Below are 27,568 nucleotides of genomic sequence, written 5' to 3'. Positions count from 1 at the left end.
AACTGGAGTACTTGAAGAAAGCCTACACAGAACACACCCAGTAATCATCATCATCAGGCCTCAGATGACAAATTCGAGCATCTTACCTTTCGATGATGTCGCCGAAACCCTTTGTTTTCTTTTGTGTGACTCACCTGAGGAGGAGGAGCCTAGGGAGGAAGAAAAGGTGAAAAGGGAGGGGCCTAACACACCTGCGTTTTGACCTCTTGACAGGGTTGACACATCAGTTTCCACCTTAAATCTGAGGGAAGAGGGCCCAAAAATAGGAAAAAAATCCAATGTATTGTTGTTAAACAGAAAAACATATGAGTGCTGTCTGCCAAACACAGACACAACAAATAATAATCAGGGCATTATCACCATTAGAATCTTTATTGCTATTGCACAGTGTACCGTCATGTTTGTATGATTACACATTGTTTGTATTGCACATAAAAACTACCCCCACAATATAATACAATTCACAATAAATACCAAGTTCATTTAAAAAAAAAAAAAAGTAGAGATGATTCATCCAGCAAAAAGCTAAGTAATGCTGCTAGAGTCAATCTAGTGCACAAATATGAAAAATATTGTTCCAAAAACATGAAACGTTTCTACATTACACAATGTCCTGTGAGTTTTGGCACAAAATATAATTAAGACAGTAGTCTAAAAGAATTACTAAAACATTACTTGTAAAGGAGAAATGTGATTAGTACAATATTCTGACCTCTGAGGAAAAAAAGTGAGGCATTAGGTTCCAAACAGAAACTTGTGATTAGCATGAGCATTCCTGAAACCTGCTTTCCCTCACTCTTACGTCACCTTAAAACAGTGGAAGGGCTAATCTTTCTGAAAATTCAAGACCCCAGCTGGTATGTAAGCTAAATTTTTGTTCTGGTTATGAAACAATAAATTGTGATATTGCACAACAACACAACAGCATTTGGAAGATCTTTTTGTTTCCTACTTATCTTCGATCTAAACAAGTGGCAACACATTATAGATCCCTCAACTGGATCAGAAACAAATCCAAGACGAGCTCGTCTGTCACACGTATTGTCTGTTGTCTAGGTCTTTCTTGATGGCTTTCTTGATGCGGTCGATCTCATCTTCTTCGGAGCTGTCGTACTCGTAACCCTTCTTTTCCTTCTTCTCATCTGAGACGTCGCCACCATTTTGGTCGTCTTCTTCTTGTTTGGTGGTGCCCTGCAATTCCTCACGTATAGTGTTGAGCTCCACCAGGCCGTCGTGAAGCTGAGTAGCCACCTCGCGGATCTTGGCGGCAAACTCCGACTTCGCGCCCTTCTTAAGCTCTTTGGAGTCCTTGGCCACGAAGTAGATGTCCATGCCCACGAAGAGTCCCGTGAGGACACCAGTGGCCATGCTGGCGATCTGCACGGCACGTGCCGCCGTGCTGCCCGCCACGTTGGCGATCTGCACCACGCGCATGATCTCGTTAGCATTGATGAGGATGGCCTTGCCGGCCATGGCGCCGTCCTCGTAGAAGCTGGAGCTAAGCACGGGGAAGTCTCGGTTGTACGCGTTGTTCTTCATCTTGATGAGGTCGAAGCGCCGCAGGTTCTCGATTCCCTGCTTGATGAATTTGAGGCACTTGTTGAGGTCCGCCATCTTTTCCTGGTAGTCCTCTACGATTTTTTCCACCTTCTTGCGATCCAAGGTGTTGTTGACCTGGTTGGAGATTCCGGCGCCGGCCGAGGTGAGGCCGCCAGCCGTGGCCACGCCCAGCCCGACGGCCGTCACGATTAGAGAGGTCCCAAGGGTGACAGGCGCCAGGGCCAGCCCGGCGATGGTGGCTACGCCGCCGATGGCGCTGGTGGAGCCGCCAGTGATTTGGGCGATCTTTGTCTTCTTGTTGAACTTGTCTAGGCCGTCGGCAATGCCGTTCAGGTCGATGACGTGCTGCCACATGCTCTCTGCGCGTTCCGAGAACAACTTGTTGAACACCCGGATACCCTTTTGGACTTTTTCTGCAGTCACCGCAAACGCCCTGACCAAAAGAAACAGTAGTTGCTTTTTACTGGCAAAGGTAACTGGAACAATAAATTAATCCAACCAAACCTAGTTTAGCGTAGTCAAACTAATTAACTTGCCCACTAAGTAACTAATTGACTGACAATGTACTGATGCTGCTAATGAAAGTTTAGTGTTACCTTCAGTAACATTTTCTCACAAATGCACCGATGGAGTTCCCCCACTGATTGACCAACGTTGAACAATAACATTGTAGGAGCCTAAATAACGGTTTGGTTATTTATTAATGTTAGTTGTGAATAATTTATTTTGGTTCTATAAAACATGTTGTGAGTTGTTTATTTGATTTCGTGGAACTAGTTTGTGACGTCACGACGTACGATATATATAGCGGAAGTGGCTGTATGTGGGCAGTCGCGCTACGCATAAGCCAGAGAGAGCCAGACAGTTTTCCGACCTCTCCCTCTCTGGATTAATATCTCTCTATTTCTCTCTATCGATCTCAGTTGCTCTTTTGTTTGAATTTGGATGTCAAGCTGTGGATTACTTTTTTGTTGGATTAAACGAACGAACTCAGAACGAGCAGCTTAAAAGAAATTTTTTGGCCGCTGTCCAGTGTGCATGAGGGAGACGAAGCGGGGAGAGCGTCGGGCTGGACTTTTTTACCTTTTGGGACCTACAAACATTTACCAATCAAAGTCTAAAGTTAATGGTATCCAACAACATTTATGGTATCTTTTACAGAACCCTACTGAATGTAAACTACTACTACTACAAACAATCAAAGTTTCTCCAGTTTGTAACAAATTAATGCTACCACTAAACATAATCCCACAGCTCAGCACTTTTAAAACGACGTAAAATAACTATGTAAAATGAAATCTCAAAGCAGATTTTAGTTGAATATCGTAAAGCAACCTGCCGATAAGACCCAACACTCACTTTGCCTCTTCTTTCTCCGTCATGTCTTCGTCCTTAGGTGTATCCTCCCAAGCTGAGAAAGACAGTATCTTTTTTTAAAAAACATACAACTAAAAGATAAAAGACCACAAGAATGTTATACATATTTAATAACCCAATCGTTTTCGCCATTGATGGCGATTGACTAGTCAGTGTCCCCAGGATTTCATTTTGGACTTACACTCCACAGTGTTCCACCACTCCATAAGACGCTCAAAATCCTGCGGAAAAAAAAAAAAAACACTTGATGGAGGCCAATTAACAAGGCCCTGCCAGGGAGATGATTATTCCAAACCGACCTGTCGCTCTTCAGGCGGCAATGGATCGATGCGGAATTCCTCCAATTGCTCAAACAAGCACCTGTTTTCCCCCTCATTCTGAAAAGAAAAAGGGATTACAGTATTATCAAATATGGAGCAGGAAATGTATAAAATGAAGTGGGAGGGGTGATTGCATTTTGGGGTCATGAGGTCAAAGGTCACAGAAGTTAAAAAAAAGTAATTTTGCCATAATCGGTTTATGTTGTTAGGCTAATAATACTGTTATCATTATCAATTAGGCCGAATAAGATTTTCTTTTGTTGAATGGTGACAAACTAATGAATAAAAACAAAAAAGGAGACCACTCCGATTAAAGTAAACATTGATTCATTCATTCGTCTTCTGAACCACTTAGCCTAGGGTCACTTGGGTGCTGGAGCCTAAAAACAGGCAGGGTACACCCTAGGAGTGGGAACCTCATGATACATAGCTCACGATAACGATGATCTGACGATAAGGCGATACAACGATTATCGATACATTGGTCAGGAAATCAGTCTAGGATAGTACAAACAACTAATAAACAGAAAAAAAGTTTCTGCTGTGAATTGGAATGACTTTATCACTAGTAGACGTCCAATCCATTTGAACTGGGAGGGTGGCAGCGAATGAACATTCGTTCATTCACTGCCATCCCTCCCACTTCAAACGGATTGAACGTCTATGGCTGTCAGTGGCAGTCAATGCCAGGCAATTAGGTAATTTTGGGCCATTTAAGGTCTCTCTGGAACAGGTTCTTCGGGCAACAATCTTTGTAAATCTCACTGGAATGGCACCAAACAAAAGTTCCAGCATCATCACCTTGTCAAGAGTCAAGAATCTGCATTGGACAAAGAGTCAAGAATCTGCATTGGACAAGGTGTCAAGAGCCAAGAATCTGCATTGGACAAGGTGATGATGCTGAAACTTTTGTTTGGTGCCATTCCAGTGAGATTTACTAAGATGGTTGCCTGAAGAAGACATCAAAATTCCCTCAGTACTTGATGATGTAGGGCTGCATGTCAGGCAAAGGCACTGGGGAGATGGCTGTGGTTAAATCTTCAACAAATTTCAAACGTTTACATTGAAATTTTAGACATTTTAGATTTCTTATCCCTTCAAATGAAAATATGTCATTTTCCAAGATGACAATGCATCATGCCACAGAGCTAAAACCGTTAAAGCAGTCCTTGGAGAAAGTCTTATCCAGTCATGTCATGGCCTACAAATAGCCCAGATCCCAACCCTATTGATAACCTGTGGTGGAAACATTGACACCTTTTTAAAACAATATCTCGATTCTTTTTGGATACAAAGTATCACGATATATCACCATTTCGATATTTTGTCACACCCCTAGTACACCCTGAACTGCTTGCCAGCCAGTGGCAGGGCACATAAAAACAGACGACCATCCTCGCGCACACTCAAACCTACGGGCAATTTGGAGTCTTCAATCAGCCTACTATGCATGTTTTTGGGATGTGGGAGGAAGCTGGAGTACCTGGAGAAAATCCACGCAGATACGGGAGAACATGCAACCTCCACACAGGGAGGCCAGAGCTGGGATTGACCAACAATCTCAGAACTTTGAGGCAAACATACTACTAACCACTCTACCACTGCGTCGCTACAGAAAACATTTTCATCAAAATCTAATCTAATAGAAAAACTTTAGTTAGGATGAAATGAAAACTACATTTACAAAAACTACAATAAATAAGCCTTTTATTAGAATAAATACAATTCAAATTAGAAGAAACTAGCAGTATAGCCCGTGTATACTACTTGTACAGTGTTGTTGAAGCTAAGGTTTGTTAAATCAACACATACCAAACCTCGAAATCAGGTAATTTTTTTGAGTTTCAAATTTAGTTTCCGCACTAAATCGAGGCCTACAGCGATCAAACATATCTAAGAATACTCCCAGACACAAAGTACAACTGTGTAAAGTTTTGTTAAAATCCAACTGGCCGTTTCAGAATCTATATGGAATGAACATGCACACACAGTTCCATTTATATAAGAGTATAAAAAGTGATTTAAATTCAATTTTAAAACTTTTAACAGAAAAAAAAAATGCATTAACCGTAATTTTCTGGCTATAAGCCACTATTTTTCTCCCTCATTTCGAATCCTGCGGCTTGTAGTCCAGTACGGCTTATTTGTTGATTTATTGGGTTAATAGGTAACACTTTATTTGACAGCGGAGTCATAAGACTGCCATAAGAAAGTCATAATTATGACATAACACTATGATGGGCATTAATGAATGCTTATGACAGATGTCATTTTGTGTCAAACGGCAAATTATGTCACTAACTCCATTTATGTCCAGCTCGGATCTTTTAGATGCATTCAAAAGTGACATAATTTGCCAGATGACCCAAATGACATGCCATAAGCATTCATTAATGCTCATGGCAATGTCATGTCAAAATTATGATGGTCTAACGTCAGTCACTGTCAGATAAAGTGTTACCAAATTCTATAACTATCAATTAATGAAACAACTGGAACAATAACTGAAGAAATGATTAGCACGGAACATGAATTTTAATTGTTATTCACATCTGTATTGCTGCAATGCATGCTAGGAGGCATGTTGAATGAACAGTGTTTACAGCAGGTGGCAGCAGAGGTTGACGCTCCTCCATGGGAGCAGTGATGGCCTAATGAAGCTTCTGGAAACAATGAAAAATTGCAGCGGATTGATTCAAAGCTTCATGGTGGTCTTATGATATGACAGTCTTATGATGCCACTGTCAAATAAAGTGTTACCAGTTATCTTCTGGTGTAAATATCCCATAATACAGTGCAGACAGCTTCGGCTTATAGTCTAGTGCGGCTTATCTATGAACAAATGCCGTTTTCGTGTCAAAATTGGTGGGTGGCATCTTATACTCAGGTGCGCCTTATAGTCCGAAAATTACGGTACTTGAATTCAAAGTAAATGAAAATTAAATGTACTGTAAGAAAATTAAAAAAAAAAAACACACACAAAAAAAAAAATGTACAGCTCAAAACAAGAGTTGCTGAAGCATATCTAGGTTTAGTATGGGCTAAATTTAATATAATCCAGCCAAAAATACATAGTAATTAAGAGAATCACTTTGGTTTTGATTTAAGTATTATTGGGTGATTTACAGTGTAGTAGTACAGTGTAGTCTCATTTGAACAGGTGAGCCTTCTGTGTGCTAAAGAGAGGGAACTGTAACTTTGGTGTGTTGTGTTTTTGCGGAAGTCAAATCTCAAAGGAAGCAGACAAACAAGTCAGGACACATTGCGTTGGCCTCCTCTCTTCTCGCATGCCTTCAACACGGCAGCGGCTTATGTATCGGAATGTCAGGTGGGGGGGTTTAAAAAAATAGGAAACAGATGTTTACAAAAAGTTTGTAAGAAGAATGAAGAATATTTTTGAAGAAGGCCAGGTGACCGAAACAGCGGTTTGAAAGATGAAGTAGTGTCATTGTGTGGGAAGAAAGCGCTGACTGGGCGGGACCTGATTGACATCTTTGTGGAGGACAACATTGAGGGTAGTAATTGTGTCTCTGGGACAAGAGGGTGTCATGTTTAACGTGTGACCTTATCAAACAAAATCTCTAAAGACTAAAAACTAACAGAGGCATGAAGACAACCTGGAAACCTGGCTGGAAACTGCCTCTGGTATCAATTTTCTTTGGGTTTATTTTGTGCTTTTACACACACACATAAATGAATACATGTTACTAGTAACTTTTTTAGTGCTGTTGACGATGATATTGCTTTAAATTTAAAAGTTTGTCACTAGTAGAGGTCCAATATATTTGAACTGGGAAGCAAATGGAACTGCCAAGTTCAATTCGCTTTCAAGTTCAAATGGATTGGACGTCTATCGCCGTCATTGGTAGAAAATGATTTAAATATTAAGAATAAAAATTAGTTCATTTCAAACAAAGCATATTAGTGAAAAATCTATTTAAAAAATAACATGAGGAATATCTACATTAAAAATATATAAATACAATGAATACAAATAAACATTTAAACAATCCAAAAATTGAAATAATTTCAAATATAATAAAATATTGTAATCAAATCTAATATGATCAAATTAAAATACAAAGAAATCAGGACTAAATACAATAAATTGAAACAAAATGATATTAAAATGTTAAAAAAAACAAATAAAATGTTAACATTTAAACGAAATTTAATTCAAACAAAATTACAATAAACCTACCTCTGCATCTGCATCCGCATCCCGTCTCTGTACCACTTTGGTCTGCACACACAAATTAAAACAATAATTAAAACACCTCTGCTGAATGCATGAATAGACAATTATCCTAATTGACTTGCTTTACAACATAACATGTTGAAAACAATTGCAGACAAACACGCTGGTTGTCAATGCTGTGATAATAAACACTTGAGATCGACTACATGATTAAACGTTACCTTGATGTGCTGCATGAAGGGATTGCGTCTCTTTGCTTTCTTGGCTTTGACCTAAAAAGTCAAATACAAAAAAAAATTGAAACATTGAAAAGAAAGTTCATCTTGATAATGAAGCAAGATGAAAAAGAATACCTGTTCTGATTTGGTGGTACCATCCTCCTCCTTTTTGTCCTCCTCATCCTCCTCATCATCATCATCCGCTTTTTCTTCATCTTTCAACGCTTCTTCATCCGATGCCGGCTGTTGTCACGTGACGCAATCAAATGTTAAATCAGCCTGACACCCTTAATGGAACACTTGACATTTACGTACCTGTACCTTGGCAGCTACTTGTGGCATAAACGGGTTGTAGCGCTTTTTCTTCTTTTTCTTCTGAAATAGTGACATATGCAAACACAGTCAACTCCTACAAAACTACATGACAGTTTTGAGCAACTGTTTCTTATACAGATGCTGACAATCCCGACGTAGCGTCTGTACGAGTAGCATAGCGTGGATGCTATTGTAGTTTTGACAAGTTTCTCATGGGATCTCACCGCTTTGCTCTCCGCCAGGGTCACCTCATCGTCCTCTCTGCCTTCGCCGTCGTCTTTCAGCAACTCGTCATCTGATTGGCTCTGCAAAATAATGCCCTCGTTAAAAGACGTCTGCCCAACTGACATTCCACGTGACTCATGGTACTGACCTGATGCTGGTTCTCCTGCTTTGGCACAAGCGTGTTGGCGCCTCGTCTCCTCATCTCCTGGAATCCAATATCCGTGTATAAGGAGCAAATCACGTGCGAACACACACTTCTTAGGTTTGGACACTGATGCCCCTTTCCCACTGAAACTAGTGGGTCAGCGCGCGTTTTTCCAAGCCGATGAATCCCACTAGCGATTGGCATTTGGCACCTTTCCCATTGACAAAAAAAAAGCTGTGTCTTTTTTTTTTTTTTTTTTTCATCCGTCGAACCCCCACCCCTCCTCAGCCGGGCGTTAGGTTCGTGACGTCACCACGCTAAGATGCGCTTCGACAAGTGCGAACGAATTCATTCAGTTCAAGGAAGTAAACGATGCAAAGCAACATAGAAGCCTCCTTTCCATTTGTGTTCTCTGTTTTCATGCTTTTTACTGCCCTCAAAATGGTCGAAGTGCAGCAAAGGATCAACACTCTGCTTGTGCTGAGGCAACGTAGGCAACTTGAATTTTGGCTTGAAATTGAAAGGAGTCGTGTACGTCACAGAAGGAGGAGAAGCGCCTTTGTTTTATCTGTTATGGCTATTGCTAACGCTGCTACACCGACTGTTCGCCGTATGTGGATCCGGGCTAGAGCACATGGTTTTTGTTTTTTGTTATGACGCATCACGTACTAGCCTACGTCACCACGTAGATTAGGGTGTTGACTGTTGACCCGGGGTTTTGCTTTCACACTGCATCGCGATCATAGCCGAGGGGATTTTAACGCAGGTCGCTTGGCGGGTTGATTGACACGGGTCGAGGCGGGTCGCTGCACTTTCCCACTGCCACCAAAAGCCGATTGTTAGTGGGTTGACACGGGTTTTTTGGCCAGTGGGAAAGGGGTATGACTGTGTTATAATATATTACACTGGCAAGGTTTTAGGACAATTTAATGACTCTTTTAGTATTCGATGCTGAACTATCTTTATAAAGTTTATCAAGTTTATTTCTGTTTTGAATGTAACTCAGACGGCGATTACGCCTATTTCAAAACCCTTTCCGAGAGTTTTTGGGAAAAAATTAGTGTTATGCTTTAAAAAGCTACACTGATTGTTATTTGTTTTATTTATCTATTTATTTGTTATTTAAATTTGACTTTTTTTCCTGGCTTAAATGTAACAAAGAGTTTCTTTTGGGATAGTTTCAGAACTTCAATGTGGAATTCAGGTCTCAATTTATATTATACTGTGTGTATATAAGTATTTTCACCCCTTTTGATTTTGCAAGTTCACCCACTTAGAAAATAGGCAGAGGTCTAATATTTCAATTATAGATGCATTTTCACTCATTGAGATGTAATCTAACAAAAATTCAGAACTCGCATTGTATGATTTTTAGAAATTAGTTATTTGTAATTTACTGGGGTTCATAAGCATTTGTATCCATGGGAATCAGCAATAATTATGACACTCAAAGAGTTGTCAGTCTACCTTAAAAAAAAAAAAAAAAAGTCCACCTTTACACCATTACACCCACCCACCACCTGTTTGAGCTCACATTTGTTACCTGTGCACCCCACAGTCAGACATAATCCAACTGCTACCATGGGCAAGACCAGAGAGCTTTCGAAAGACAGCAGAGAAAAAAATTATCGAGCTCCACAAAGCTGGAAAATGCTATGGGACAATTGGAAAGCAGCTTGGTGAGAATAAATCAACAGCTGCAGCAATTGGTTGAAAATAGAAAGGGCTAAACATGACTGATAATCTACCTCGGACTGGGCTACATGTAAAGTCTCTCCTTGTGGGGCATCAGTCATGATGAGAAAAGTGAGGGCTCAGCCTAGAACTACACGGCAGGAGCTGGTCAATGAACTGAAGAGAGCTGGATGCACAGTTTCATAGGCTACTGTCAGTAGAACACGACAGTGCAATGGTTTAAAATCATGCATTGCTCAGAAGGTTCCCCTGTTGAAGCCAGTACATGTGAATGCCTGTCTGAAGTTTGCCAGACATCATCTGAATGATGCAGAGGGGTCATGTGAGAAAGTCATGTGGTCAGATGAGACCAAAACAGAACTTTATGGTGCAAACTTAACTCATGTGTGTGAAGGAAAAAGAAAGATGAGTACAATCCCAAGAACACCATCCCCACTGTAAAGTATTGAGGTGGAAACCTCATTTTTTGGGGCTGCTTTTCGGCAAAAGGGGCAGGACGACTGTACTGTATAAAGCAGAGGATGAATTGTGAAATGTATCGTTAGATTTTGAGCCACAACCTCCTTCCAACACTCAGAGACTTGAAGATGAGTCGTGGCTGGATCTTCCAACATGACAAAGATCCACAGCAAAACTGACCAAGGAGTGGCTGCATAAAAAGCATATCAAGGTTCTGGAGTGGCCTAGCCAGTCTCCAGACCTCAATCCAATAGAAAATCTTTGGATGAAGCTGAAACTTCGTGGTTCTCAACGACAGGCCCGAAACCTGACAGATCAAATGAAGATTTGTGTGGAGGAACGGGAACGAAACGAACAAAATCCCTGTTTCCATATGTGAAAGCATGTGAAGAAAGCATCTGACCTCTGTAATTGCAAAGCCTTCTGCACTAAATATTAGCACTGATTTTCTCAGGGGTACATATACTCATGAAACCCAGTAAATCACAAAATAAATTATTTTTAAAAATCGTAAAACGTGATTTCTGGATTTTTTTTTTTTTTTTTTTTAAGATTATGTCGCCATGAGTGGAAATGCATTTATGATCGAAATTTCAGACCTCTACCTATTTTCTAAATTGGTGAACTTGCAAAATCACAAGGGGTGCAAATACTTCTGCTCAACACTGTAATATGTAATAGATATAATTATAGAAAATATCTGTATGAATAGATACAGTCATACAATATAAAAATGTTAATAAAACTAAATAAAATTTAAAGGAATAAAAACAAATAGACTACATTATGTTACGGACCCCCATAACAATTAATTGTATTTCATAGTATTTTCTCATTGCCTTCCATTGACAACGAGAGACGTCCAATTAATTTTGACTGGGAGGCATGGCAGCGATCAGTCGCTGCAAGCCCTCCCAGTCAAAACTGGATTGGACGTCTAGCGCTTTCAGTGGCAGTCAATGAGTTCAACGAGTAAATAAAGCTAAACAAAAGAACAAAAACCTATATAGTATTAAAAAAAAAAAAAAATGCAAATGCCTAGAATTTAACAAATAACTAAAATGAATTTTATCCAACAAAAATATACATGTTGATAGAAGAATGTAAAAGTTTTCATTTTACAATTTAAAAATAAATTAATAAAAATGAGAAAAACAAAATGGCTAGTGCAAGATTAAAAAATTAAAAAATGAATTAATATCTTTAAATTAGAATTATAAAATTTAAAAAACAGATTACGAACATATATTTCCTTGAATTTAAAATATAATAAAAACAATGATCCGTAGAAACTTTTAAAACTATCTTTGACCCTTTCAACAGGACACTGTTTTAAGTTGAGTTCAGAAAGCTTTGGCTTCTTTGGGACAATTTTAGGCACTTCTTCATTTTGAATGCCTTGCTGAATGTGCTGTCGTCCCGTTTCAGAGCCTTTCATGAATGTTTTTGGATGTACACAAACAACAGCAGAGGCTCCTCCTACCTCCTGTGAAGGCTTATTCGGAGGAACTTTGGGAACTTCCTTGTCAGCCTTCTGCCGGGACGTCATGTCCTTTTTTTCCTTCAGGGGGGCAAATACATGCTATTTGTTGCCCAACAGCATACAAAAAAACTGGTATCAGACAATCCAGTAACCAGTCAGTAAGTACCTTAGAGTCTTCAGATGTTTTGGACTTAGCTTTGTCTTGAGCCGGTGTCCCGTTTTTCTCCTGTGAAGACACGAGCGGATGTGTCGGCACACAGGCGCCAAGTGAAAATCTATTTCTGACAAACCTCATGAGCGGGTCGACGTGGAAGCAGCGGCGTTTCACTTCTCTGCTTTCTCTCTCTGTCAACGTCGTATTTGAGCTAGCCAGAATAACACACAGGAAGGATTTAAAAAGACAGGATATGTGCGTGTGCTGCCACTGATTACTCATGATAATAAAAATGCAGTACTTTCTGCTTCCCCTCCACTTGCTTGTCAGTGTCTTTGAGCATCTCGGGGTCTTCGGTGTCTTTCTATGTAAAAGAGGAGGGTTCAGTGCAAGTTAGATCTTTGTGCTTTATATGAAAACATTCAGATGTCAGCAAATCAGTTGTTACTGTGTAAGCAAGCCACATGTATCCAAGCCATCTCATCTCATGGCCATCTTTTCACGGTTGCCAAAATGCAGCAAAATGCTGTTTGATTTGCCGTGAGAGAGATTACAAAGCAGTTTTTAAGAATGAAAGACTCCCCGTATTGTATGAAAGTGCACTCTGCATCACGTTCAATGTTGTCCCACAAAGAAGTCGCATAATTGTTCATCAATGGCAGTTAATGTTAAACAACAAATGAACTCTAAAATTTTACAAACGCTACCAATATTATTTCCATTAATTGACACAGCATAGTAATAAAGACCAAAAGTTGTTTAAAACAGTCAGACAAGATTCTAAAACACAGTGACTACAAACAGAGTTTGCGAGTTGCTATACAAGACGGTATTGCCAGACCAGATTCCCAAGATTATACAAAAGCAGACAAAAAGGCCTCTGAAAATGCCATAACAAAATCAAGAATCCCTAAACGCTGTCAGTATATACACTTAATACCAAAACAGTCCAAATATTGACATAAATAATTCATTGCCATTGACGGTGATAGAGTAACTGGTAGGGTTCGCCGCTGATGGCAGTCAATGAGTTCAAACACTTTCCGTCTTTACTTGAAAACCAGGCGACTGAAAATATATAAAAACAGTCAAAATTGGTCTTAAAATTGATAGGAAATGTAGTAGCAACGCCTTTAAAACCAGACATGTAGTTAAACAATAAAGCCAGACCAAAAGAGCAGTCACCGATAAGCTAACACCGCCACCATTTAGCTAAACTAAAGAATGGACCTAATCAAGTTACTTTATTGGCAGACTTGAACGGGTTCAGTTTGGACATAGCTTCCACCATGGCATTCTGATGGAGGAGAGTACACATTCAAATATAGAAGATAAGCACTACCTTTTTGGCCCCTCCCCCTCCAGGTATCACATGACGAAGGTTTCAGTACCTGTTTGTGGCCGGATGACTTGCTGCTAGAAGCGGGCACATCTTCGTCGCTGGAGTCACTCTGCTTGTCCTTTCCGGATCGGAATGGATTCAGTTTGTTCATGGCGTCTGAGAGCTTACTCTGAAGAGAAATGTTGAAAAATGATGAACATAAACATAAGTAAAAAGGCTAACGATTTCCTCAAAACAACTTGTAGTACCTGTTTATGGCCAGCCTGATTCTCGCTCTTTTCCGACGTTTCCTCAGTGTTATCCTCATCCTAAACAACCACAAGCAATATCATAAATAAATAAAATAAAGGTAGCCATAGATTTCATAATATATTGACAGGAAACGGGGCCGATCTCCGTCAAAGCTGACTGAGTGGATAAACACAGACAAAGAGCTTTTTACGTTGAAAACTCTTGTGAATAAATGCTTAAATCCCTGAATTCTTTAAAGATATGAGCGGAAAACAGTCTGGATTCTTGGTTAAAAGCAAAAAAAAAACAGGCAGTTAGCATTTAATGTACGTAAATATGTTGAATGTGCTGCTAACATTATCACCATAAAGAGCTTTTTACGTTGAAAATTGTTGTGAATAAATGCGTAAATCCCTGAATTCTTTATAGATTATTGGTTAAAACAAAACAAAACAAAAAAAAAACGGGCAGTAAGCATTTATTTTACGTAAATATTGCAAATTATGACGCCAATGCCGTAGTAGTTTATGTCTCCCATTGATTTTTTTCACGTTTCAAAATGGATGCATGGTACACAAAATATAATAATTACCTTGAATCCTCGAACAAATCACTCCTGAGACAATCTTTCTTGTTTGTATGCGATACAGCTTTCATACTTTTTCAACCTAAATCCGGCGTTGGCTCGCTGCATGTGTTTGAGAATAGCTGCGACCGACTGAAGCAGAGTGTGGGACGGCCCCTACTTAAAGGCGTGGCGCAGTATCTGGGGAAAGTGTCCCGTCAATATCATTATGAAGTCTATGAAGCAGCTTTTAATTAATTTATTGACGGAAAAAAAGACATTCAATCCATTTGAACTGGAAGAGCTGGCAGCTAATTAATATTCCTATATTCCTAATATTCATTCCATGATAACCCTCACAGTTCAAAGGGATTGGATGTCTGCTACTGACAAACTAATTTAAATTCACAGCAGAAGGAAGAAAGAAGCCACACGACTGGAAGTCTTCCATCGTCAATACTACTGAAAGTAGAAACAAACAAACGCACGTGTTTGTCAGAGTGGAAGGCATTCTTCATCATGGCGCTGAAGCCGTTCTGAAACGCAATCACACTAATGTTAATGGTCGCGCTCTCCCCAACAAAAAAAAAACAAAACCCTTGATTGATGAGCTTTATTGATAACCTGTTTGACTTTAGGCTTCTCCATCAGGTTTTCTTTGAAGCCTTCAGACTTCTCCTTAGACGTCTTCTCCGTGAGGTTGTCGCTGCTGGCAGACAGTTCACTGCTCGCAGTCAGATCCTCCTAAAAGACACAAAAAATTTAATAGTTCTTTACACAAAAAGTTTCATTCAAATTGAAGACAGTCAAATCAAATATGTGAATATAATACATATAAAAATGTTCAACATGTTAACTCATTATATGCTTCACATATAAGCATGTGCCGATTACCGGATTCAAGGTTTACCATGTTATGAATAGAGATGTCCCGAGCCGATATTTGGATCAGATCGGACGCCGATATGGGCAAAAAAATGCGCATCGGTATCGGATCGGCCAACACGGAAAAATTCCGATCCAGACTTCCAATCCAGTTTTTAAAAAAAAAAGTCCTGTCCAGGTTTTCCAGCGCACCGATTTACATAATCCATTCCAGTTTTTGCTTCGGTTTCCCTAAAATCCGGTCCGCATTTTACGGCACACCTTCAACACACTACATTTACATTACCGTCTCCCAATTTACCGAGAGACTTTATCGGTAAAAATGTCAGCTGTGTGGGATCATTTCACCTTAAAGGACAACAAAGATGAAGAGGCAGAGTGCAACATATGCCACAATAAAGTCAAGCATGGTGGTAAAGCTGTAAGAAGTTTTAATACAACCAACCTAATCAAGCATTTAGGGAAATACCACCACAAACAATATAACGAGTATCATGTTAAGAAAACCGAAGACAAAAAGAAAGGTCCTACGCAACTAATACTGGCGGAAACTTTTGCTATGCGTGACAAACTGGCACTCGACAGTCCCAAAGCCCAGGGAATAACAAGAGTCATTGCCGAAGAATTCATTCTGGATGACGAGCCATTATCTCTCGTGAGTAAAGACGCACCATCCAACACTTAGAACCACGGTACAGCGTGGCCAGCCGTCATTACATCCTTGAGCGATTCGGCCGTGGAAGATTCGAGAACGATTCACAAACATCCAAATTCCGATTATTGAAATATGTCAAGTAAAGCGGAACTAATACACAGCGCGGTCTTCGGGACGCAATGAGAAACGGACCGCATTGCGTCCCGAGAGTAAGCATCATGCTTGTCATAGACCCGGGTAAAACGTGGTGTTTTTTCGTTCTGGCAACTGTCTGTGTTGAGAAAGAGTGTGTGTATAATTTAAACATGATACGAGTCATACACACATGCTTTTTATGGAAAATAATTCAATTATTTTTGTTCTGATGGTAATAATGTTGAGCTGTGGTTGTGGGTTTAGGCTACCTAAAGGACTGCATTTATTTTCAGTTGATTTAGATTTTTTTTTTTAACTTAACATTATACTTATTTTCCAATTTCCTATACGTTTTGAAAAGTTAAAATTCTGTTGAGTGGAAAAAAGTTTTTTTTCCCCATTTTTTTATACTCAGATATATCAAAGTAACACATGAAACATTGATATTTTGGCTTAAGGTTATCATACCGTCAGAATATCATACTGGCACATGCCTATTCACATAGATTGTTATGATTTGATGTTTCCTTATACATTTATATCACGTGAAACTGTTCCAAAAATATTTGTATGTTGCACAGTTCTTATACTTTTGAACTGACTGTGTGACCACTCTGTGATTAGTAGTCTGAGTTGATGAATCATTGATTATATCAGTCGAGGACTGAGGTTACCTCAGTCTTCTGTAAACATATATGAGTATTCCGTAGACCTGCCCAAACACAAGTGAATCTATTGTATGTTAATTTGCTCCTGCCCCTTGTTGAATAAAGTAGAAGTAGCGAGTGGCAGTGGTTAGAGCAAGCTAATCAAGCTGAACATCTGCTGCAAACTTCTCTCCAGAAAGACCAAACTTCCCTCCCTGCCTGTGTTTCTTGCCTTGACCTAAATTCAAGGCAAAATAGTAAGATAGTAGTATTTTACAAAAAAGTTCTCAAAATGGGCTCTAAACCTGACCTTTAAAAAAAAAAAATTCAACGACAACATTTTGTAATGCTTTATCAACAGCTACTATATACCAAAGTGCTATATAATTAAAGAGCACATGTTATAAAAACAAAAATATAATGAAAACTTTCCGTCCATCTCTTCGTCCTCTTTGATTCGTGAAGCAATTAGGTTCGGTAACTCGATTTCTTTCAGCAGTGTGTCAATTATACCATACTGAGCTTGACTTATTCAACCAATGTATCATATCTTTAATTTTTCAATTTCAAATAAAAGAACTAGATCAGCCAGAACATGCGCTTTTGGAATTTCTTGTTTCGTGTAAAAACATCACCGAAAATTGATTAGATTTTACATTTTCATGAACATGCAGGCTCGGAGGATGACTTTATCATTAATTCTGATTTATTGAGATCACAGACACAAAGTTGTTTGCTTATAATATCCGTGTTGCAAACATGAATTTGTTAAAGCAAATTAGCACATTTGGTGTGTGATTCCTTAACTTCCAACTTTTGATGATAAAATCATGGCGCAAGCCTGTACTTTTAAACTTTTTTTTTTTTTTTTAAATATAAACATCAAATTGAAATCAAAGCTTATTTTGGTTGATTTCATGTCCGTCCGTCCATCCATCCATCCATCCATCCATCCATCCATCTATCCATCCATCCATCATCATCTGCTGCTTAACCCGGGGTCGAAAAATGTTAACAACACACATTTCTGGCTATTTTGTTTCTTGTTTAGAATTGAAAATTGCTAAATGACTAGTACACAGAGTCTTTCCTCACCTGTACTATTAAGCCTGTTTTGAAAATGAGCAGTTTTTCAAGATCAAAAAGTCCAGGAATTAAAGATGTCCCGGTCGATCGGGTCCGATCACGTCATTTTCAAAGTATCGGAATCGGCAAAAAAATATCGGACATGCCTTTTTTGAATATATATATATTTTTTAATTAAATCGTTTTCTAATTGTATTTAATGTTACAGACAAAATGTCTTACACTCATCTAGTCTTTAGTTTTGGCTTAAAGTAGGGCTATCAAATTTATCGCGTTAACGGCGGTAATTAATTTTTTAAAAATTAATCACGTTAAAATATATAACGCAATTAATGCATGCGCTGCACGACCCACTCATGCATTGTTGCTTTCAATCTATAATGGCGCCGTTTTACCTATATATAGAGCTAAAAGGCAGCGTAAAATGAGTAGAGTGAAATTTGGCAGTCTTTGGAGCCTTGTTTTAAATGGCTAAGGCGTTACAACCCCTCTCTAAACAATTAGAAATATCGTGGGAAGCAGTTTGGGGAAGAAAGGTAGCAGTTGATCTTTTTCTTAACACCCTATGTTATTTCTCAACGCAGAGAAGATATATCAATTGGTGCCACTAGGCAAGTCATGGTTGCACTTCCCATCATGCATTTGGGCAGAACAGTTAAATGGCTACAGTATCATTTACTGAAAGCTCAACAAATACACTAGATGGCAATATTTAGTCACAATCTACAAAGTCACATTTATCCTTTGAGATTTACAAGTCTTTCCATCCGTGGATCCCTCTCACAGAAAGAATGTTAATAATGTAAATGCCATCTTGAGGATTTATTGTCATAATAAACAAATACACTACTTACTTTATGTACTGTATGTTGAATGTATATATTCGTCCGAGTTTTATTCATTTTTTTCTTAATGCATTGCCAAAATGAATATGATCAGAAAAAATTATCGGGAATGATTGGAATTGAATCGGGAGCAAAAAAAAAAAAAAGCAATCGGATCGGGAAATATCGGGACCGGCAGATACTCAAACTAAAACCATCGGGATCGGATCGGGAGCAAAAAAACATGATCGGAACAACCCTACCAGGAATTATTCTAAAACAGCTAGAAGTGTGAAATGGCCTAAAAACACAATCCGTCTTGCATACAAAAGGCCTGAAACCGTCCAGATATGAACAAAAAATGGCTATGAATTAGTCTTCACATGTCCAGACTATTGCACGAGACCAAAAGAGGTCTAAAATAAAACAGTGTCAGTGTTGCATTTAAGACCACGAGAGTGATAAAACTGTTAACACAATCCATATCATATTAAAAGATAAAAAGTATTAAAAAGTTTTATAAATTGTCTTATACAGTCAGTTCTACTCGAGACAAAATCATGTACAATATTAAGATTGTCATTTAACCCAACAAGTTAAAAGTTAAAGGCACAAAAAAGCCTTGAAAAACATGCAAAACCCATCATACAGTTCGTGTCACATTTAAGACTGCACCTCTCTCTGACCTGAGACTTGGTTCTTGCAATATTAGGTATTTTGGGCTTTTTGAACATCCCGCCAAAGAGTCCTACTTTCTCCTGCAGACACAACAGGAAGCATTAGTGTTTCGGTTGTCACGACACTGTAACACAAGTACGCTAACTTCAGTGCTACTGACCTTAGGCCCTCCCTCAGACAGGTTTTCATTGCTGGCCGACAGCTCGTTTGTTTGAGACAAATCATCCTGGAACAGTTAACAAATAGGAAAAAGTTGCTAAATAATACACTTATCTAAAATGCTATAAAAAATGGACTGAACTGCTCACCTGAGACTTTGTCTTTTCTTTTAACGGCTTTGGTGACTTTTTAAACATTCCGCTAAACATGCCGGCCGACTCCTGGAAATGAGAACACATTATTTTAGCATTATTTTTACACTAAAGTAAGTACTGTTCACACACATTGTTATTGTCCAAGAATAAATGAGGTCTAAAATGGTCCTAAAACATTCAGCCAAACGGTCCTGGAATTGTTGTAAATAAGCCTTAAAAACCATAAAAGGATGAAATAGACTAAAACAGTCAGTGCGCAACACTTACTGTGTTTTTGGTCTATTAAAAGACCAAAAGAGTCATGAAAGTGTACTAATAACACCTACTTTATGTTCAAAAACATAAATTAGTTTTATATTTAAGACCATAATAAATATGAAAATGTCCTAAAACAAATTCAGTGTTTAAGTATAAACGAGCCCTAATGTAAAACACATGCAATATTACACTTACATTTAACCACCCTAAACTGCCATATGTTAACACTAGAGATGTCCCGATCGATCGGGTCCGATCACGTCATTTCCAAAGTATCGGAATCCCCCCAAAAATATCGGCCATGCCTTTTTTAAATATATATTTTTTTTTTAATTAAATTGTTTTCTAATTGCATTTAACATTACAGACATAATATGTTACACTCATCCAGAGTCTTTAGTTTAGGCTTAGGGTAGGGTTATCAAATTTATCCCGATAACAGCGGTAATTAATTTTTTAAAAAAATGTATCACGTTAAAATATTTACCGCAATTAATGCATGCACTGCACGACCCACTCACACATCGTCGCGCTCAATCTGTAATGGCGCCGTTTTACCTATATAGAGAGATAAAAGGCATCGTAAAATGAATAAAGTGAATTTTGGCAGCCTTTGGAGCCTTTTTTTAATTGGCTAAAGCCTTACAATCACTCTCCCTACGATTAGAAATATCATGGGAAGCAATTTGGGGAATCAGGGTAGCAATTGATCTTTTTCTTAACAACTTATGTTATTTCCCAATGCAGAGAAGATATATCAATTGGTAGCACTACGCACAGTCATGGTTCCACTTCCCATAATGCATTTGGGCATGGCTACAGTATCATTTACTGAAAGCTCAACAAATACACTAGATGGCAATATTTAGTCACAATATACAAAGTCACAAGTCTTTCAATCTGTGGATCCCTCTCACAGAAAGAATGTTAATAATGTAAATGCCATCTTGAGGATTTATTGTCATAATAAACAAATACAGTACTTATGTACTGTATGTTGAATGTATTCGTCCGAGTTTTATTCATTTTTTTCTTAATGCATTGCCAAAATGTATATGAAAGGGAAAAATTATCGGGATTGATTGGAATTGAATCGGGAGCAAAAAAAAAGCAATCGGATCGGGAAATATCGGGATCGGCAGATACTCAAACTAAAACGATCGGGATCGGATCAGGAGCAAAAAAACATGATCGGAACAACCCTAGTTAAAACCACATCACCCAATGTCCAATATTCATTTACATGCAATATTCTATGAGCAATAATTGTTTACGTGCAATATTCAATGCCTTCACTGTCTCACTGCTGCTTCACTTCGATTATTTGCACTGCCTGAACATCGACTATCTAAAACACATTTAAATTTATTTAGATTTTATACTTTTATTTGCAAGTCAATTTGAGATTTTAATTTACCTTATCATGCACTGTAAAGGGAGATGCTCCACAATTTAATCGTACAACGGTATAATGACAATAAAGGGCTATTCTATTCTATGCTATAACAAATCCAGAATTGTGTTCAAGAACAAAGATAATTGTAAAACAAAAGAGTTTGAAACTGTTCAAAAACATTCAGCATTTAAAAAATAAATAATCCACTCCTAAAAGTTCAAAATCCCAAAAGAACATTCAGGATTTAATTCTGGGAAAATGTTTGTAAAATTGTGTTACAACCTTACAGGATTAAAAAGACTCCCAAAAATTGCATTAATACTCGCCTTATTGTTGTCGTTCACATTGTTGTTGCTGGCAGACAGATCAATGTCCAGAAGATCCTAAAACAAAAATAGGATATTTTACAACACTGTATAAGAGTAATCCTACTACTGTATTGTCACCTGTGAGGGCCTGCGTGCATGTCCACGTTTAGGTTTTTTCAGTATCCCGCCCAACACACTCGATTTATCCTGCTCGGTACAAGCAAGTTTAGCATAGGAGGCTAGCTGGTGTGAGCTAACCGTAAAAGAGTGCACTCACTTTGGATGGCTTGGAGTCATCTAAACTGCCGTTGCTGACCGAAAGCTCTGGATTATGCTGCGAGACCGGGGCCTAAAATAAACCCAATGACAGTGTTCTTGAGAACAACTACAGCAGTGTTGCATTCAAGTCCAATAGGGTCCTAAAGTTGTCCAAAAGCAATCAAATGAAGGACTTCAGAAATGGATCAGAAAATGTTGCAGTCATGTCCAAAAGAGTTTTGTGAGAGCCAAAAGTGACAAGGCAACTCTACTTGTCCTTCTCAAATAAATAGCATAATGTGATAAAGTTCATTATTTTCTGTAATGTACTGACAAACATTAGACTTTCATGTATTTTAGATTCATTACACACAATTGAAGAAGTTAAGCCTTTTATTGTTTTAGTAATGATGATATTTGGCAAAAAAGTCAAGAAAAAACAAAAATCCCTATCTCTAAAAAATTTCATATTTCATCCAACCAATACAAAAAAAGTGTTTTTATTTAATACAAAAAAAGTCAACCTTCAATGAATTATATCAGCTATGCACTCAATACTTGGTCGGGAATCCTTTTGCAGAAATGACTGCTTCAATGCAGCGTGGCATGGAGGCAATCAGCCTGTGGCACTGCTGAGGTGTTATGGAGGCCCAAGATGCTTCGATAGCGGTCTTAAACTCATCCACAGTGTTGGGTCTGGTTTCTATCAACTTCCTCTTCACAATATCCCACAGATTCTCTATGGGGTTCAGGTCAGGAGAGATGGCAATTGAGCACAGTAATGCCATGGTCAGTAAACCATTTACCAGTGGTTTTGGCACTGTGAGCAGGTGCCAGGTCGTGTTGAAAAATGAAATCTTAACCTCTATAAAGCTTTTCAGCAGATGCAAGCATGAAGTGCTCCAAAATCTCCTGGCAGTTAGCTGCATTGACCTTGCCCTTGATACAATACAGTAGACCAACATCAGCAGCTGACATGGCACCCCAGACCATCACTCACTGTGGGTACTTGACACTGGACTTCAGGCATTTTGGCATTTCCTTCTCCCCAGTCTTCCTCCAAACTATGGCTCCTTGATTTGCGAATGACATACAAAATTTGCATTCATCTGAAAAAAGTACTTTGGACCACTGTGCAACAGTCCAGTGCTGCTTCTCTGTAGCCCAGGTCAGGCTGTTTCAGGTTCAAAAGTGGCTTGACCTGGCGAATGCGGCACCTGTAGCACATTTCCAGCACACGCCTGTGCACGGAGGTTCTGGATGTTTCTACTCCAGACTCAGTCAACTGTTTCTGCAGGTCCCCCAAGGTCTGGAATCGGCCCTTCTCCACAATCTTTGTCAGGGTGCGGTCACCTCTTCTGGTTGTGCAGCGTTTCCTGCCACTTTTTCCTTCCCACAGACTTCCCACTGAGGTGCCTTGATACAGCACTCTGGGGACAGCCTATTCGCTCAGAAATTTTTGTGTGTGTCTTAGCCTCTTGCTTGAGGATGTCAATGATGGCCTTTTGGAAAGCAGTCAGGTCGGCAGTCTTGCCCATGATTGCGGTTTTGAGTAATGAACCAGGCTGGGAGTTTTTAAAATCCTCAGGAATCTTTCGCAGGGGTTTTGAGTTAATTCGTAGATTCAGATGGTTAGGTTAGTAGCTTCTTTAGAGTACCTTTTCATGATATGCTAATTTTTTTGAGATTGGGATTTTTGTTTTTTCTTGACTTTTTTGCCCAAATCCTCAATATTAAAACAATAAAAGGCTTGTGCTACTTCAGTTGTGTGTCATGAATCTAAAATATATGAAAGCCTAATGATTATCGGTACATTACAGAAAATAATGAACTTTACCACAATATGCTAATTTTTTTCAAAAGGAACAGTCAACTCTATTTTCCGTTAAACACATTCAGCATTAACTCCAGAGCTAAATAATCTTGAAATTGCGCTAGAACATCTTAGTATCATGTTCAAAACAGTCTTCGTGAGGTGCCCCTATAATATGCTCAGTGTCACTACTTACTTTGTTGTTGTTCACATTGTTATTGCTGGCGAACATGTCAATATCTAGAAGATCCTAAAAGTACAAAATGTTTTTTTTTAATTTAAAATAACACGTAACTTGCATATGTTACTACTGTACAAGTGATCTTAATATTGCATGTCACCTGTGAGGGTCTGCGTGCGTGTCCCCGTTTGGGAGTTTTTTTCAGCATCCCGCCTAAAACACTAGACTTTTCCTGTTTTGGACATGTGAGATTAGCATAAGAGGATAACTGAATTTGTGTGAACAAAGGGATTATTGCATGCCTACCTTGCTGTCTTCCGTGTTGCCATTACTAGCCGAAAGCTCAGGACTGTGCTGGGAGAGTGCTACCTAGAAAAAAAAATTGTGTTATTTTAAATTGTGTTCTTGGAAACAACTCTAAAATTATCCTAAAACGTAATTCAGAATGTCAAAACAAAAACAGACCTGTGTTGGCTCTTTGGATGATTTATGCTGCTTCTTGAAAATACCCTTAAACATGTTTCCTTTATCCTGGAATTAAACAATTTGTACATCATAATTAGCATCATGCACACCACAGAACAGTCGATATAAGACCGTAACCTTGGTATTGTCGTTAAGACTTTCGTTGCTCTTTGACAGTTCACTGCTGATTGACAGATTGTCCTGTGTTGGAAACATTCAAATGGGAATATGGACAACAATGTCACAAAAGTTGACCATTACAGTATTATGTTTATTGTTGTTCACCCAGTTGTGGTACCTGCGGTTCTGTAGACTTGGTGGATCTCTTGAACATGCCACCGAACAATGCCGCCTTTTGCTGAAAGGTGAGAAAAAAAACAATTCTAACTGGTTATTACATGTTCTAATTATACATTTGTTAAACAATGTTGGCAGTGTATTGGATTTAGCTCAAGAGAAAGTCGAGTTAAAAACAAATTATTCTTATTTCTTTTATTCAGATAGTTGAATTTGTTATTGTTGCCTTATAAAGGTATTTTTGGGAGTTTGAAATAAAAATAATTTCCATGAATGTTTTTTTTCTAGGTGCAAGAAATAACTTTCAACAATTCTTACATAGATGTATCTATGCGTGTTTTTATTTTATTTTTTAAAAATCATTCATATGTTTCAATATGTATTGATCAACTATTCTAAAGAATATTCAAAATGAATACATTTTGAAATCATAGCTTTTAATTTCACATATATAAAAAAGTAAAACAGCAATTAATTTCACATCAGCGTGTTAATAGTTATAGTAACAGTTAATAGTTAATTTTGAAAAATATAGCAAATACATTTTTGGATTTGCCATCTACCTTTGGCTATCATTGTATTTGTACGTTGGTATCGTACATTTTTTAATATCATAGAATGAGTTAAGCCAGTAGCGTCGTTAGGCCTATTTTAGGGGCGGCTTCAAAAGTTCCCAGCATTCCAGCTCTAAAACAACGCTGCTACTTAGCTGCTCCTAGCTCGTTAGTTTGAAAAACATTGTGAAGGTCCTTGTAGAGTTAAGCATGCACTCTTTTTACCACAAACCTTTAGGTTCCTTCTGGAGCATCAGCTGTGTTTCTCACTTTACGCATAGATGAGTACAGGCGCTGAGCTCATTCACGTATGATTATCATCAGTGGATATTTATTAACATAGTCATAATAATAACACTGTAACCCTTTCAGGGTTGATTAGTCAAATTTATTGCATTATCAATCATTATCAATTTGTGTTGCATTGAACTAGGTGTGTCCAAACTTTTGACATATACTGTATGTACTGTATGCATGTATGTAAATATGATATGTATAATGTTTGTATACATTTTTGTGTGTATGTGTGTAAGGCAAATTAGCATGACCCAGATATTAATAAAATACAAGTAATTAGTAGCATTTTTCAGAGTTTCAAATTACAGGATTTTTGTTACATATGTGCCCAAAATGTAATCTGTGTAACTAACATCCTGTGTAACTCCTGGAGACTAAGCCCCCCCCCCCCCCGTTCTTAAAACCTAGTGACGCCCCTGAATTAAGACAAGGTATTTTACAAATTTTGTATTATATTTTATTTAAACCGGAAAAAGTTCCATTGACTTAAAAAACACATTCGGACATGGAGCCAATTTTGAACTCTTGGCCCCCAGCAGGACAACAAACTGAGTAAAGCTAACACAGTCAGCACATTTCTATCAATGTCACGGACCTGTGTTGCGTTTATACGTTGGTTTTAGGGTAGGAAACCTGCCTCGTAAACACCATTATCGCCACACAATTGCATTAATTGATGAAATTAGCACTTGCCGCGACATCTCCTCCTCCTCCATCATCACATTCCAAGTCGATTTCCAAGTTGCTGTACCGATCCTGCCCATACACGTTGAACACGTAAAATAGGTTTAAAACATCAACCCAACGTGTACGGTTAAACTAATTTCGCTCACCATTTTGACTCTTCCTTCAGTCTCCGAAAGAAACTCGGGAAGAATATTCGTCGCTTCCCGGTACTTTCTGTCAAGGAGCTTCCAAGGCTTCTGAGCTGAAAAGTTCCACCCACTCCTGTTCACTTGAAAAAACGAGAGAAATAAAACAACCTTCACCCAATTCCGTGTGACGACTTTTTAAACAACAATGCTTAAAATACCTGCCGAGCCGGTTTTACAGTGTACGTCGTCATGATGACAGGAAAGGAGGAGGAGGAGGAGGGCGTGGTCTGTCTCACCTGGCAGCGGGATCGTTGTTGTGGTGCTGCGTTCAAGCAACTCGGGAATTTGAGAACCATTCCGCATGATTAATAGCTTCAGTTTCATAAAAACAATATTACAAAATATTAAGTCAAATGGTTAATATTTGCGTGGTGTATTTAGTATTTGGTGTATTTATTTCATCTTTTGGAACGTGAACGGAATGTTATAAAGCAATGTCTAAAAAAATTGTAATAACCGCAATACCTTCTCATTTAAATTGAATCCACATGCTCTATTGCAGTGGTCCCCAAACTACGGCCCGCAGGACGGATACGGCCCACCTCCACGTTTGGTCCGGCCCCCTGAACAATACTAGCCTGGTACTCCAGACTCACCGCTGTTCCAGCTATTGAGTCTGGCCACCATTAAGCGGATAAAATTTCCAGGGCGGAGCAAGCCACAGCAAACAGACAGCAGAGTGGACCAATCAAGGATGGGCGGGACGAGGGACTTGCGCGCGGAAGTAAACATACAAGGAGAGTAGAGTTTATTCAACATGGCTAGTGCGAGACAGACTGTTGTCAATGACTTGTGTCGATGTGTTTATCGTAATTTAAAACGGATTTTTACCGTGGATTGGAACATATTCTCAGCTCTCCTGTTCGTCATCTGTGTTGTTGTGGAGACGACTTCCGACGCGGAAGAGTGACGTTGCTCGTTAAGAACACGTCACGCAAATAAACGAATCTGATTTGTCGATTGATTTTGTACTTGCTCGAGAGGCCGTTAATGGGCTGGGTCCCAGACTATACTCTCAGTGTTTGAAAAACACAGGGAGAACAGTCTGGCCGTGGCAGGCAAGAACAATACCAGAGAGCATTTAAAAAAAAAAATTTCTCAATAGTGGTATTTATTTCCTGGCCTTTTTCTGTGAAGAACTCAGAGAGGGTTATTTGGTTATTATCTATTTAATTAATAGTGTTATTTTTATTTATTATTATTATATTATATTATTATTTTTATTTTACTTACTGTTGTTCCATGAAGAATCCAGAAAGGGTTATTTGATTGTGGCTTTCTGAAAAACAATATTTTTTTACATTTAGGCACTCCTGCAATCATCACACTTTTTCTGTTACAAACTGACCCCGGAC

The 27,568-nt window shown here is 38.6% G+C and overlaps 1 protein-coding gene across 5 annotated transcripts; it reads right to left on the bottom strand.

The window, feature by feature from the left end:
• Window positions 1-343: 343 nt before the first annotated feature.
• On the bottom strand, window positions 344-26,467 carry apol1 (apolipoprotein L, 1). Of its 5 annotated transcripts, none has more exons than XM_057858289.1 (34): window positions 26,450-26,467; window positions 26,172-26,293; window positions 26,032-26,094; window positions 24,489-24,548; window positions 24,329-24,391; window positions 24,191-24,256; window positions 24,032-24,094; window positions 23,886-23,957; window positions 23,741-23,794; window positions 21,751-21,822; window positions 21,612-21,680; window positions 21,492-21,548; window positions 19,506-19,577; window positions 19,358-19,423; window positions 19,206-19,277; window positions 14,912-15,031; window positions 14,776-14,823; window positions 13,740-13,799; window positions 13,541-13,660; window positions 13,393-13,446; window positions 12,451-12,513; window positions 12,286-12,360; window positions 12,162-12,221; window positions 11,996-12,073; window positions 8,362-8,418; window positions 8,213-8,293; window positions 7,989-8,048; window positions 7,809-7,916; window positions 7,677-7,727; window positions 7,459-7,500; window positions 3,237-3,314; window positions 3,119-3,158; window positions 2,920-2,971; window positions 344-1,993 (listed from the first exon to the last, which is right to left on the bottom strand). In XM_057858289.1, the coding sequence occupies exons 2-34, from the start codon at window positions 26,172-26,174 to the stop codon at window positions 1,033-1,035; spliced, it is 3,060 nt and encodes a 1,019-aa protein (XP_057714272.1). In that variant the 5' UTR covers window positions 26,175-26,293; window positions 26,450-26,467; the 3' UTR covers window positions 344-1,032. The 5 variants fall into 5 exon arrangements, with proteins under 5 accessions (XP_057714272.1, XP_057714270.1, XP_057714271.1 ...); XM_057858287.1 differs by lacking the exon at window positions 26,450-26,467 and adding an exon at window positions 26,372-26,445; XM_057858288.1 differs by lacking the exon at window positions 26,450-26,467 and adding an exon at window positions 26,372-26,419 and having other exon boundaries at window positions 26,172-26,286.
• Between the last annotated feature and the right edge of the window lie 1,101 nt (window positions 26,468-27,568).

The sequence above is a fragment of the Corythoichthys intestinalis genome, chromosome 14, assembly GCF_030265065.1.
Source record: "Corythoichthys intestinalis isolate RoL2023-P3 chromosome 14, ASM3026506v1, whole genome shotgun sequence".
In the NCBI taxonomy this organism is placed as follows: domain Eukaryota; kingdom Metazoa; phylum Chordata; class Actinopteri; order Syngnathiformes; family Syngnathidae; genus Corythoichthys; species Corythoichthys intestinalis.
The sequence above is the reverse complement of the archived record's forward strand: the minus strand, read 5'-3'. Positions and strand labels throughout refer to the sequence as shown.

Excerpts from the sequence above, each read along its gene's own strand:
- apol1 (XM_057858289.1), bottom strand. Across the intron at positions 21,549-21,611 it reads ATGCACGCAGGCCCTCACAG|GATCTTCTGGACATTGATCT; the intron begins GTGACAATACAG and ends TTTTTGTTTTAG. Across the intron at positions 2,972-3,118 it reads GTGGTGGAACACTGTGGAGT|CTTGGGAGGATACACCTAAG; the intron begins GTAAGTCCAAAA and ends TGTCTTTCTCAG.